This window comes from Lactuca virosa, chromosome 8 (genome assembly GCF_052849685.1).
Source record: "Lactuca virosa cultivar CGN04683 chromosome 8, Lactuca_virosa_CGN04683_v6, whole genome shotgun sequence".
Classification (NCBI taxonomy): Eukaryota; Viridiplantae; Streptophyta; class Magnoliopsida; order Asterales; family Asteraceae; genus Lactuca; species Lactuca virosa.
This window is the reverse complement of record NC_136433.1, coordinates 328,575,897-328,590,938: the sequence shown is the minus strand read 5'-3', so window position 1 is coordinate 328,590,938 and position 15,042 is coordinate 328,575,897. Positions and strand designations below refer to the sequence as shown.

The 15,042-nt window shown below is 40.4% G+C and overlaps 1 protein-coding gene across 1 annotated transcript; it reads left to right on the top strand.

The window, feature by feature from the left end:
- Positions 1 to 788: 788 nt before the first annotated feature.
- Positions 789 to 1,211, top strand: LOC145131781 (calcium-binding protein CML38-like). The gene has a single exon (XM_079066437.1). The coding sequence runs from the start codon at positions 789 to 791 to the stop codon at positions 1,209 to 1,211; it is 423 nt and encodes a 140-aa protein (XP_078922563.1).
- Positions 1,212 to 15,042: the final 13,831 nt, after the last annotated feature.

The following is a 15,042-nucleotide window of genomic DNA, read 5'->3' as shown; positions in this document are numbered from 1 at the left end:
AATAGATTATTTTTTTTTTATGATTTGTTAACAGAAACGAGATAAAGTTTAAGGTTTATTTTGGAGCGATTGGATGGAAAACCCCTTAATGGCTTTATCTTTGTAATTGTTTTTTTTTTTTTCAAACTTCTTTCTAGCACTAATATATTCTAACTATTTTTTTCTTTTTTTTTTTAAATTAACTAATAAAAACACAGAACTCAAAATTTTGAAGTTATAATTCTCAAATGTTGAACTTAAAGTATTAATATAAATTAATTAGGGGCCAAATACAACATTTCCTATACAATTCTTATAATGGGTTGTAAAATATTTAATATTATTATTCTACAGTTAACAATAGAAAATAAGACTAAATTATACCTTTTTGGATGTTCCTGGAAGAGTTGTGCATCTCGATCATACAAATTAAAACGTGAAAAACAATATTCTTCAAAATTTATATATAATAAACTCAATCCTCCTTTTAATAGTTTATTCTACAAAAAATTAAAGATTGAAATAAATGTAATAATTGAAGCTTTGATGACTAAATGCAATAATTCTGCAATTTCCTTTCAGCTTCGTCCCAAGCATAAAATCCGTGGAGAAACCGCTTGAAATTTAACCCGCAATTGGGTTTTCGTTTCGTCTCAGTAACAAATTCAATTCGAAATTTCTGGCAACAACGCGTATAATGAGTATCTATATAACGCATTCTACAATTCTATCAACACCATCAATTCTTCATATTAAGTTTTTTCCAACTACTCCTTGAACAGAAAATCACTCACCACTTCTCCAGAATTATGAACAAATCTAGTGAATACCAACGCGTATTCAATCACATCGATATAGATGGAGATGGTATGATCTCTCCATCAGAGCTGCAACACTGCATTGGGTTGATCTGGAACGTTGGAATTTTACTTGAAGAGGTAGAAGTTGCTGTGAAATCGTCACAAGGAAACAATGGACAGTTAGGGTTTGAAGATTTTGTTGGATTAATGGAAAGCGCAAAGGAAGAAGAGAAGCTTGAGGACTTGAGGAAAGCTTTCAGAATGTATCAAATGGATGGGACTGATTGCATCACTCCCAAGAGCTTAAACCGGATGCTGAATCGACTCGGTGAGTCCAGAAGTTTGGATGAGTGTGTTGGTATGATAAATCGATTTGATCTCAATGGTGATGGAGTTCTCAACTTTGATGAATTCAAACAAATGATGCTTTGAGATTTCAAATCGTTTTCTTTGTATTATGGATAATTCATCAAATTCGAAGATGTAAAAAGAATTCTTATTCTAGTATAGTAAAAGAAATAAAAGAGATAATACCCTGGCGTTGATGCCATAAGATAAATCCAGTTTGAATGCATATCAACAGATTGTAAATCCAATTTTTCATAAGAATTGACACCTGGTTGGACTCGTTTGCAGAGAAGCTGGTCTTCTCAACCTTATATGATTACATCCATTGCTGTTGACATCTCATTGGTTTCCCCTTTTCCATATTTCTCTAATTTTGGGTGAACTGAGGCCACCCTGAAATCCCTGGACCTTCACAAGATGGATTTAGCAAAGGTTTCGATATGAAGGTCTGGTATGCGTCAAATTGTTTGTTGAAGTTGGAAAAGATTAAGGGTTTTGCGGAAAAATGGGCCGATTTTTGGAAAAAATTTCCAAGAAAAATGAGAATTTTGAAAACGCGCTTAGTTCGTCTATTTTTCTAAATTTTTCACGGAAAATGAAAATTTTCCGTTTTCTAAAATTACAAAGAAGTTGGAAATTTTTGGAAAACCGATAATCATTGTTTTCCACATTTTTCTAATTTCAAAATTTTTCTAAAATATAAACACACACTCCCACCCCATCCACATCTACCTACCCTCACCTTAACACCCCCAACCCACTACACCCCTACCTACCTACACTCACTCCCAAGCCTACCCCCACAAACACACACACACACCAACCCCCCAAACACACACACACCCACTCCCACCCCCACAAACACACACCCACCCACACCCGCACAAACACACACACCCACCCACCGTCCCCACGCCCACTCTACCACCGCTACCGTTTTCTAAAAATGAAAACCGACAGAAAAATACACATCTAAACACGTTCTCTAATTTTCTAAAACTGAAAATGAAAAATGAATAAGTTTTAACTAAACGCGTTTTCTAAATTTTCCAATGAAAACCGAAAACCGAAAACGAAAACTTAAAAGGGAAAACGAAAAACAGAAAATGAAAACTGTTTTTCTGTAACTAAACGCAACCTAAGAGTTTTTACTGAATGAGATTCATTGGAAGCACAACCTCCATCGTCGACGTCGTCATATTTTTTATCATTCCATATTATACTTGAGACAATAAACTTGCTAATTAGAAACAATTAAGGTATGTAAAGATTGCAACTTGTTGTAGAACATTATGCATTTGCCTTGGCCTCTCGTGTGTAGTTCCGTGATACTTTTCGGCAAAGTTCTTCACATCCTTCACAACTAAATCGAACCTCCCTAAGCTTTACTTGCTTGTGGAAACATTATTTTGAGGACTTGAAGCTGAAGGTATTAAATTGATTTTGGGTTTCGCTGGTGAGGAAGGGTGACGAAAAAGGCAAGGAAGAGGAACATCGATGGTGATGGGGAGGAGATTGGAAGACGGAGAAGAAGGATGTGCATACGGGTAGAACGGGTTTACAATTTAATATTTATAAAAAAAATTAAAAGTAAAAGATATTGATAAAAAATAATATTAGAAAATGACAAAATACACATTTTATATGGTTTAGGCTAAAACCGCAGCCAGAGGTATGAGTTGCGGTTTTAGGCTAAAACCGCACCATACCGCACCATGCTAACTCTTATTTTACAGAACAACCCGTCAAAAAATTAAGACCAGACCATTTTCTATTAAATGAGAATCATCAAAGAGTAAACTCTGTAATCCATAAGAAACATGTATGTGATTTATTCTAGAATCTATTCTAATAAATGAAAGTTTTTTTTCCACATATCACACTTTCATTCAATTTGTCAAATGTCTTTTTTGTGGTTATTTTGAATTAATTTTTTTTCACATCATTTTATGGGTTTTCTATTTTAATAAATTTTACATAATACTTTAATGTAATAATTACAATAAATATAGTAATAAATGAATATCAATTTCATTAATGGACTTATCTTCTTATTTCGTAATTCTCAAATTAAAGCTTATTAATTTATTTTGTTTATTTATTTAAATTTAAAAGATAAAAAAAATCAATTTTAATAATTCATTATTTTTCTTATTTTCTTATAAATCCAAAGTTCTCAGATATTTAGACATTTATATTTAATTTTTTTAATTAACTCATGTAATACATGAGTCTTACACCTATTCAAAATAATAAAAACAATCCACACTAATAAATGAAAATCTTTTTGTCACATGTCACACTCTTATGGATTTTGCCACATGTCATTTTGAGTTTTTTTCAATTAAATTTTTTCCACATGACATTTTGTGGTTTTTTCCATTTTATTAAATTTAACATAATATTTAAATATAATAATTACAATAAATCTACTCTAATAAATAAAAATCTTTTTGCCACATGTCACACTCTCATTGATTTGGCGACATGTCATTTTATGGTTATTTTCAATTAAATTTTATTCCACATGGCATTTTATGGTTGTTGTTTTTTTATTAAACGCATCATAATATTAATTAAACTAGACGAATTCGCGCGCGTTGCGAGACGCATGTTAAAAATATATTGTTAGAATATAGTTTTCAGACACCTTTTAGTTAATTCGATTAATCAATTTAGGTTCTTTTATTATTATTATATTTAATGTTTTCCTTTTAACTATGTTAAAAAATATATATTGAATTTTTTTTAAACATTATTTGATATTTTACTTTAGGTTTTAAATTTTACACTAAATTTTTAAGCTTATTTGATATATTAATGTAGGTTATTTATTAAACTATGTATTGAAGTTAACAAATTAAGTATATCATATTGATAAGTCACAAATTCTTCAATTTATGATAATGTTTAGAACTAAAAGCATATTTAAGTTAATAAATTAAACATATTGTATGGAAATATGAAAAGTTGGGAGTTTCAAATGAATGTAGTGAAAGAAAAAAATGATTCCTTTATAATATAGTATAAGTAGACAAATCCCCGCGCGTTGCGCGAGAATATATTTATATAGTTTTTTTTAACGGGAAACACACACATCCACACAATTATTTAATCATTCTCCTAATTCTATAAATTGTGATTTAATATTTATAAATGAAAAAACAATGTTAATAAATGTATATAAAACATATATTGATTTCTATATATAACGAATAACAAATAGTATAAAAAATAAATATTTGATGATTTTATTGACCATTTGAAGGTTTGTAAAGTGTATATAAATTGTATGTTAATTTATGTATTTAATTAACAACAAATATATGAAAAACATAAATACTATAACTTTTAATAACATAAAAACACTACAATGTCTACTATAACATTTGTAACAAAAAAAACCTTATAAAACACTGATAAATCATACAAAAAATATATAGAAGACATATATCTTATATATATATATATATATATATATATATATATATATATATATATATATATATATATATACACACACACACACACAAACACACAGAGAGACACATACATACGTACACGTTATTAAAATAATAATATTGCTATTATTAACTTTGAAATAATTATATTTATACGAACATGATATAAAAACTCATTATAGCATATTTGATGCCTTTAAGGCATACAAAAAAATTATTAATTACATTAAACTAATTATGAAATAATACTTATTGTTTCAAGAAAAATCCGCATAGTAATAACCATGATGCGGCAAAACACTCTTTTTTTTCAACTCTTCATATTTTAATTAAAAATATCTTAAAACACGTGATTGTTTGTGAGAAAACTTATTTATATATTACTAATACGAATAAAATGTATATAAATGAGAAGAAAATAAAAAGTCACTACCAATTACTAACCATAAGTTACTGATGCGACATCGACCTCCGGCGGATCATCTGGTCTTCTGCTGCGGCGGAGATCTGGACATCACAGTGCAAAGTGGTTAGAGCCGTCCCAGGGACTGTGCCCCGGGAGCGGGCTCCGACGGTCAAGTTAGACCAGCTAGAAGATCTGAGATGGTCCTCCATAGCTGGAGAGAACCATCTTGGTTCTAGTGGTGGTGTATGGCGGCGGGTGGCGGCTGAGCCACCCTGCCGGAGTATAGTGGCGGCTGAGCCATGGGGTCTAGTGGTGGCTGAGAGCCACTTGGGGAAGGTTCCCTCTCCATGGAGGAGGTACTGTTCATTATATAGGGGACAATTAGGTCAGGCCTTGGGCCAGCCCAATTCAGGCCCAACTAGCAAGGAGCTGGGCGAGGCCGCCTGGAGGCGTCGGGCGGGGCTGGCGGGCGCGCACCAGGAGAGGATGGCAAGGGAGTGCCAGGCGAGGGAGCGCCTGGCCGAGCCGGCAGGAGAGTCCCCAGCAGGGCTGGCAAGGGAGTCCCCAGCAAGGCTGGCAAGGGAACGCCAGGCAGGGCTGGCAGGAGAACGCCAGGCAGGGCTGGCAGGAGCGCGCCAGGCCAGGCTGGCGCGCTAGAGTAGTCTAGGCCATGCCAATGGACCATATATCATCAAGTCCCCCCCAGTCTGGTGTTATTGGTACGCGGCCAATGACATCGGACTGGACTAAGTCGTATAAACCAACAGGGGAGTCCCCAGCGAGGCTGGCAAGGGAGTCCCCGACAAGGTTGGCAGGAGCGCGCCAGGCCAGGCTGGCGCGCTAGAGCCGTCTGGGCCATGCTAATGGACCATATATCATCAAGTCCCCCCAGTCTGGTGTTATTGGTACGCGGCCAATGACATCGGACTAGAACTAGTCATATAAACTGTGCGTCGTCAAGTCCCCCTAGTCTGATGCGATTGGGTTGCTGACAATCGGATCGGACTAGATAAAGCACCAAAGCATTTAAATAATAAAAAGAATGACCGAACCTCGCCTACGAGAGTCGTGGGGTTATGCGATGAGCCAAACGTTGCTTATGCGGCTTGAGCTGACTTGATGCTCCTTCATTGAGAGGAGTGCGAGCTAATCGGTGTGATGCAACGTAACTGTTGTTGCGATCATGCGGACCGAGGTTGCTAAAGAGTGTTACGCGACACTGATGTCGATAAAATGTCGGACCGGGGTAGCTAAGAAGCGTAAGCTTGCCATTCAGTCCCTGAGACTGTTATCCGACGTGATTGTTGGGGTAGCCATGCGAGATGGGATGTCACCAGTAACCATCTACATAGTCTGCATTAATAACCACCTTGAGGATCTTTCTTTCTCGGGCTACACCTAGCTGGATTGCGGCGTACCAACCCTACTCCCCCCCCCCTTCTTAGAGGAGGCGAGGAATAGATTCCGAGAGCTGGGCGACTAGGTTGCTAGCGAGGGTCACGCAGTGATACTATTGCCGATAGCCAGACAATAGAATTGTTGAGGGATAGGCAGTGAGGCTATAGGTTGGGGTTGCATAGCAAGACCGTTTCCGAGAGCCAGGAAACAGAGGTGTTGTGGGGTACGCGGCGGGGCTACAGGTAGGGTTGCACAGCAAGACCGTTTCCGAGAGCCAGGAAACAGAGGTGCTATGGGATACGCGACGAGGCTACAGGTAGGGTTGCACAGCGAGACCATTTCTGAGAGCCAGGAAACAGAGATGTTGTGGGGTACGCGGCTAGGCTACAGGTCGGGTTACGCAGCAAGACCGTTTCCGAGAGCCAGGAAACAGAGATGCTGTGGGGTCGTAGGTAGCAGGGCCGCTGTCGGGATGACCTTCTTGCTGGAGAGTATCCTCACTATGGCAGGTTGTAATGTGGATAACACTTCATCGATCGTCCGAGCACAAGAGAACCATGATGACTGTGAGGGAGGGAGCACCAAGATCATGGTGTGGAATAAGCTTGTGATGCGTGACTTATGGTGCGCGACGATGGAGAGTGGCTTGGGCTTAGCAGCCAATGATCATGGAGATGTTACGCGGGAGAGCATCGCGTGGAATGGATCGGGCTTGGCTGCTAGTGATCGTAGATAGATCGCACGGGAGAGCGTCGCGTGGAATGGTCGGGGCATGTTGCTATACTGGAGTCGGGCTAAGAAGCCAGGCGACTCGAGGCAAAGGTATTGAACCTCGCATGCAGAGCTTGCCGCTATAATGGAGTCGGGCTGAGAAACCAGGCGACTCGAGGCGAGGGTACTGAACCTCGTATGCGGAGCTTGCCACTATAGCGGAGCCGGGCTGAGAAGCCAGGCGACTTGAGGCGAGGGTACTGAACCTCGCATGCGGAGCTTGCCGCTATAACGGAGCCGGGCTGAGAAGCCAGGCGACTCGAGGCGAGGGTACTGAACCTCGCATGCGGAGCTTGCCGCTATAATGGAGTTGGGCTGAGAAGTCAGGCGACTCGAGGCGAGGGTACTGAACCTCACATGATTGGGCGTAGCACCCTACAATCTATGTGTCTAGCTCGTGTGATCAGTCTGAGTTAAAGCGGAATGGTACCTGGTGCTTTGCTGCATCTCTAGTCATACTAATAATTGATGCCTCGGTGTCTTGGTTGTTTGCGGAGAGCTATGTGGCAGTGCTACCTAGAGCTCGATAGTGTAGCCACTGTTAAGAGGTGCGTAGCGAGACTGCTGTCAAGAACTGGTTAGCAGGGCCGTTGAGGCCTGGGCAGCGAGCTGCTGGCGATAGGTGAGCAACACGATTATTGAGAGTTGGGTAACAAGACTACCGAGAGTTGAATTGCGAGGCAACTCTTTCGATTCAGAATATTGATGTCACCTTGGGGATGCACCATCATGCGTAGTGTCAGTTCTTTATGTGCTTTAACTCTTTCCCTTGGGAATAACAATCACTTCTACATAGTGTCGTACCAACCCTATTCCCCCCTTTTTTTTCTTTAGAGGAGGTGAAGAAAGGGAAAATATGGATGTATAGCTGCTCAAAGCTGAGATACATAGCTGCTGGAAAGAGCTAGGCAATGCAAGCGTTGACAAGAGCTGGGTAGTGCGGCTGCCGAGAGCTGGACATCACGACTGCGAGATGTTGGCCAACACGACTGATGATGGCTGAGTAGCGAGACACGGCTGCCAATAGTCAGGCGGCCGGTTGCTGAGGGTTATTCCGAAAACGCTTCACGAGTAGTAGTGATACACTACTATTCCCCCTCCCTTTTTTTTTACTTCAACTGGGTTTGACTATAGCCTCTTCTAAAGTCGGATCCCAGCACTTGAGCGTTGAGTGGATAATCTTGCTTTGTAGAATTAGCCCAAATAAAAGGTGGTTCATGAAAAATGCTTAGATAAAGCCCAAGGTAATTTGTTGCGGCTTATTTGAAAGTTGGAGGCCCACAATAAATATGTGAGTCAGCCTATTTATTTTATTCATTGTTCATTAATCAGCCCATTAGAGATAACCAGCCCCATGTGAAATTGTTGGTGCTTCATGCGGGGTGTGGGCCAGTGCCCTAATTTCTTTGTGTCATCTGTGTGAAACGATGGAACCACTATGCGCTCACTGGACACATAGATGAAAAGTCGCATCGGACCTTATGCTGATAGATTGACAGTGATGGTGGTGAAGCAATAGGCTGAAATCAGCTGTGAAAGGAAATCAGGGCTTTACTTCGCCGGCGACATTGTTCTTGGCTGGAGACAACCAGCGATTTGGAGTGGCTCGCTGGTGACAATAGGGCAGCGTTGGAACATCGGTGAGCATGCTGGTGGGTGCTGAGGTCCGATAACCCATGGCCTAATGATCCTTTGTTTGCTCTTCGCCGGATTCCGTCACTGGAGAATGTTGGCTGCAGAGGAAGACAATGCTGAACACGGTCGTTTGCAGGTGGTCTTCACCGGAGTGTTGCAGCTTCGGTGGTTCGCGTTGTTGGCGATGCTTCATCGAGTTCGTCGGCTGGAGGCGATCGACGATGTGGGTCTGATTCCCAGCGATGAAGTGGGGAAATGGGGGTCGTGGTCGATGTCGGAGCTAGAGCGACTGTCGGTTGTTCGTCGATCTACTAGTCGATGATGGTGGGAAGTAACAGGTGGCGATGGGCTTTGCCGGCAACCTTGATTTGCGGTGCCGCTAGAAGGCCACCGCTTATCGAATCCGATTGGAGCAACAGGTGGTGACTGGGATGGCCGGAGATGGCAGCGGTGCTTCCACCGTCGGGGTTTGCAATGGTAAATGATGGTGCATCGCTGGTTCTGAACTCGGCGTAGGCAGGAAACAAGTGGCCCGGTATGCGCAGGTTCGTCGGAGCTGTAGATTCTTCGCCACCTGTGCTGAAGGTAGGCAGCTGCTTCTAGGTGTGCTTCATTGGGACCGATGGCGACCAGCTTTAGGCGTGCTGCTGGAGTCACGGTGGTGAAGGGGCGCCTAAGTCTTGATTTGGGGATCTCTTTGTCTGCCCGAGGAAGTGTGTTGAATGGGTGGGTCCCGGCTCTTTTGTTTTTTTCTGTACATAAGGGATTGGACCAGATGGGGGTCCTTTGTTTCTGACTTTTGTAGACAGACAGCTCTATCATTTGTCATTTGTCTTGTCATTAGTCTGGTGCACTGTGCACCCTTACCCCCTCCTTTTTTCTTGATGTCGATTTAGGAGAGACAAAGAGCATCAAGACCATTTTGTAATAATTATTCTATACAACTTTTATATATGCGAACTGTAAAACTGTAAAGCGACTTTTCTCTTTTTATCTTCTTCTTTCCCCTCTTTTTTTGTGAAAACCATTTACATTTTTCCATCCCCTCTCTTCTTTTTTTTTACTGGGTACTTTCTTTCAATACTTCATCTCTACTCTCTTTTTTTTATATTGAGCAGTAAATTTTGGAGAGGGTAAAGTAAATCTTTAAGGTAAAAATGCTATCTCTTGTGGAGTGTACAATTATGACAGCTATGCTTACAAGCAACTGTTAACATTGGTAAGAAAAATACGACAATCCTTAGCTCAACAAGGATTTTCTTTTCAATCTGAACAAAAATAATGGTGTATGAACTGAGATTTGAGTAAAACCCATGAAAAGTTCTCCTCCCTTCTCTCTTTTTTTTTGAAGGTTTTGTAAAATGTACAAGCCATATGGCTGTATGTACAAATAAACGTTTCAAGAATTGAAGTTCTTTACAGAAGGTCTAAACAAAAATCTTTTTTCTATAACACATAAACTAAAAATGAGATAAAGACTTCTCTTCTTCTTAGACTTGCTAAACAAACACCAGAATATAAAAAAAAGAAAAAACGGATTTGAGAAGGATCTCTTCTTGTAAAACCTCCTTTTTTTCAGCTTGTGCAATCAAACCATCAAAATATGAACAAGAAGAGATCTGGAAAAAAAAATTTCTTTAAGCTTGTGAGGGAAAACACCAAAAATATGAACAAAAGTGAGTAAGAACTCGATTTTTTGAAATGTACAAGCATTCCAGCTTTGTTTACAAACAAATGTTGCTGGGAGTAAGGTTATACATAAAAAATCTTAACTAAAAAACGATTGTCTAATAATATGAACTTGATAAAAATTTCTTTTCTCCCCAACTTACTGAATGGGTCACTGAAAAGAAAAACGAAACTGATCTGAAATGCCTTTGTAAACTCAAAAAATCTTTGAATGAACCAAAACTAGAACAGATCCAAAGATCTGGTCTAAGAAACCAAGCAAATCCATAGATCTGAACAAAAACACTAAGTAGATCAGGAGATCTGAGCTAAAAACGAAGTAGATCTATGGATCTGAATGAAAACACATCAGATCGAGAGTTCTAAAAGATGGCTAATCAGATCTGAACGGATCTGATCAAATGAGGGATAAGAATGGACAGATCTGAGAAAACCTGATGTGGAACTCAACAGATCTGAACAGATCTAGGAAGAACAAGGTGATGGCTGCTTGTTCAAGTCCGGGATGGCGCCAAATGATGCAACATCGACCTCCGGCGGATCTTCTGGTCTTCTGCTGCGGCGGAGATCTGGACATCACAGTGCAAAGTCGTTAGAGCCGTCCCAGGGACTGTGCCCCGGGAGCGGGCTCCGACGGTCAAGTTAGATCATCTAGAAGATCTGAGATGGTCCTCCATAGCTGGAGAGAACCATCTTGGTGCTAGTGGTGGTGTATGGCGGCGGGTAGCGGCTAAGCCACCCTGCCGGAGTATAGTGGCGGCTGAGCCATGGGGTCTAGTGGTGGCTGAGAGCCACTTGGGGAAGGGTCCCCCTCCATGGAGGAGGTACTGTTCATTATATACGGGACAATTAGGTCAGGCCTTGGGCCAGCCCAATTCAGACCCAGCTAGCAAGAAGCTGGGCGAGGCCGCCCGGAGGCGCCCGGCGGGGCTGGCGGGCGCGCACCAGGAGAGGATGGCAAGGGAGCTGGCAGGAGAGTCCCCAGCAGGGCTGGCAAGGGAGTCCCCAGCAAGGCTGGCAAGGGAACGCCAGGCAGGGCTGGCAGGAGAACGCCAGGCAGAGCTGGCAGGAGCGCGCCAGGCCAGGCTGGCGCGCTAGAGCAGTCTAGGCCATGCCAATGGACCATATATCATCAAGTCCCCCCCAGTCTGGTGTTATTGGTACGCGGCCAATGACATCGGACTGGACTAAGTCGTATAAACCAACAGGAGAGTCCCCAGCGAAGCTGGCAAGGGAGTCCCCGGCAAGGTTGGCAGGAGCGTGCCAGGCCAGGCTGGCGCGCTAGAGCCGTCTGGGCCATGCTAATGGACCATATATCATCAGTTACAAAAACTTTTGAGTTGTAGTGATTAAAAACTTTATATTTGAAATCATAAGTATACACAAATTAGAAAACTCTTTTGTTGTGAAAATTTCAAATGAATTTGATTTAAGTAAATTTCCCGCGTTGCGCAGAATATATATATATATATATATATATATATATATACACATACACATACACACACACAGAGATACACATACATACACACTATTAAAATAATCATATCGCTATTATTAATTTTGAAATAATTATATTTATACAAAGTTGATATAAAAACTCATTATGGCATGTTTGCTGCCTTTTAAGTCATACAATAAAAAATTATTAATAACATTAAACTAATTATGAAAGAAACTTTGTTAAGCTTGTAAACTTCTCATTTTATGCCACTTCATATAAGATTTATACAACTTGCTATAACGATGGACTTGAAATTAAGCTTTTATGATACAAATTATGAAGCATATCAATATACTTAAAATGTATTGCTTTAATCAATTACAATATGTGGTTCAAACAACCTTTTATACATATACAAATGTAAATATAAAAAGAAACAAAAATCTAAGAAAAAACAAAACGTATTGAAATATTCATAACAAAAATGAAGAGATAAAAACAAATAGGCTAATGATGATGTCCCCAGCAGGGCTGGCAAGGGAGTCCCCAGCAAGGCTGGCAAGGGAACGCCAGGCAGGGCTGGCAGGAGAACGCCAGGCAGAGCTGGCAGGAGCGCGCCAGGCCAGGCTGGCGCGCTAGAGCAGTCTAGGCCATGCCAATGGACCATATATCATCAAGTCCCCCCCAGTCTGGTGTTATTGGTACGCGGCCAATGACATCGGACTGGACTAAGTCGTATAAACCAACAGGAGAGTCCCCAGCGAGGCTGGCAAGGGAGTCCCCGGCAAGGTTGGCAGGAGCGCGCCAGGCCAGGCTGGCGCGCTAGAGCCGTCTGGGCCATGCTAATGGACCATATATCATCAGTTACAAAAACTTTTGAGTTGTAGTGATTAAAAACTTTATATTTGAAATCATAAGTATACACAAATTAGAAAACTCTTTTGTTGTGAAAATTTCAAATGAATTTGATTTAAGTAAATTTCCCGCGTTGCGCAGAATATATATATATATATATATATATATATATATATATATATATATATATATATATATATATATATATATATACACACACATACACATACACACACACAGAGATACACATACATACACACTATTAAAATAATCATATCGCTATTATTAATTTTGAAATAATTATATTTATACAAAGTTGATATAAAAACTCATTATGGCATGTTTGCTGCCTTTTAAGTCATACAATAAAAAATTATTAATAACATTAAACTAATTATGAAAGAAACTTTGTTAAGCTTGTAAACTTCTCATTTTATGCCACTTCATATAAGATTTATACAACTTGCTATAACGATGGACTTGAAATTAAGCTTTTATGATACAAATTATGAAGCATATCAATATACTTAAAATGTATTGCTTTAATCAATTACAATATGTGGTTCAAACAACCTTTTATACATATACAAATGTAAATATAAAAAGAAACAAAAATCTAAGAAAAAACAAAACGTATTGAAATATTCATAACAAAAATGAAGAGATAAAAACAAATAGGCTAATGATGATGTACTCACATGTAACTTTGAAAATTGCAAACCACAACTCGAATTGCACATCGCTACTGGAAAAAAAATATAACACGATCAAACTATGAGTAAAAAATGATATATTCATCCACAACCTTGACTTGTAGAGCACTTAGGGACTCCATCACTGCTAATACGTTATAAAATAATTGTGCCTATTGAAATGTTTTCTTTTCATTTTCTTATGACATTGAAACATCCCAAAAATACAACCCAAAAATTTTTGTTTGAAAACTCTACTAAACCATAATATCAAATATTAAAAGATAAATCCATGGATCATGCGTCTCAAAATGTCATAATAAATTTATCAAATCAACTGATGTCAAAACATATCAAAATATCCGAATAAAACTCCCAGGACAAACTGAAGCTGTGGTGTGTGCCATGCCATCATCCCGAGCTCTTCCCCTTACTAGCGGAAGTACCTGAAACCAAAAACTGAAACTATAAGCACAAAGCTTAGTGATCTCCCCCAAACTACCACATACCATATAATAACATATAAAGCAACTACTGGGCCTTGCCCACTACATCGGACCGAGGTCCGGAAACTGCATCGGACCGAAGTCCGGAACTAACCAGGGCCTTGCCCTCTGCATCGGACCGAAGTTCGGAAACTGCATCGGACTGAAGTCCGGAACTAACCAGGGCCTTGCCCTCTGCATCGGACCGAAGTTCGGAAACTGCATCGGACCGAAGTCCGGAACTAACCAGGGCCTTGCCCTCTGCATCGGACCGAAGTCCGGAAACTGCATCGGACTGAAGTCCGGAACTAACCAGGGCCTTGCCCTCTACATCGGACCGAAGTCCGGAACTGACTGAACATAACATAGAATAATCATAACTACTAGCATAAACACAGATATTGCATACTGCATCGGACCGAAGTCCGGAACACATAACACAAAGACATACTTGAATCACAAAGACATCAAGCACACTGAACTACTACATCAGACCAAAGTCTGGAACTACTGCTAACTAAACGGGCCGGCATTGTGGCCGTAGACCCGTTCCTACTGGAAGGAAACTCACCTCGTAACGATGGCTGCTGAGGTGGTAAATCTGAGACTGTCTGACTGGTGCTCCGGAACTCCCCGGTTAAAAATCCCATAAACACTAAATCAAATACTGATAACTAATCTCAGGGTAAAATGACTATTTTACCCCTGGTCAAAGTCAACTTCCTGGTTGACTCTACTCGCCGAGTCCTACTATGAACTCCCCAAGTTCCCGGACTCACACTTCTCTAACTCGCGACTCGACTCGCCGAGTCGGGACGTGGACTCGCCGAGTCCCTCTACTTCTAGATCCTTGTTCTAACTCAGTGAGTCCTCTTCCACTCGCTGATTCAACTCACAATTCCAAAATCGGAGAAATCGGGAGGATTTGCGCTCCGAGTCGCCGAGTCCAAGAACAACTCGTCGAGTCCTATGCATGTCCTCACTAAACAGTTGATTCTAATCGATTTCAGTGCATCCAATTCATAGATCTAAGCTTCTAGGGCCGATATAACACGTAAAGTTGCCAACTTTACGTGCAT

Excerpts from the sequence above, each read along its gene's own strand:
- LOC145131781 (XM_079066437.1), top strand. The coding sequence starts at position 789 with ATGAACAAATCTAGTGAATACCAACGCGTATTCAATCACATCGATATA.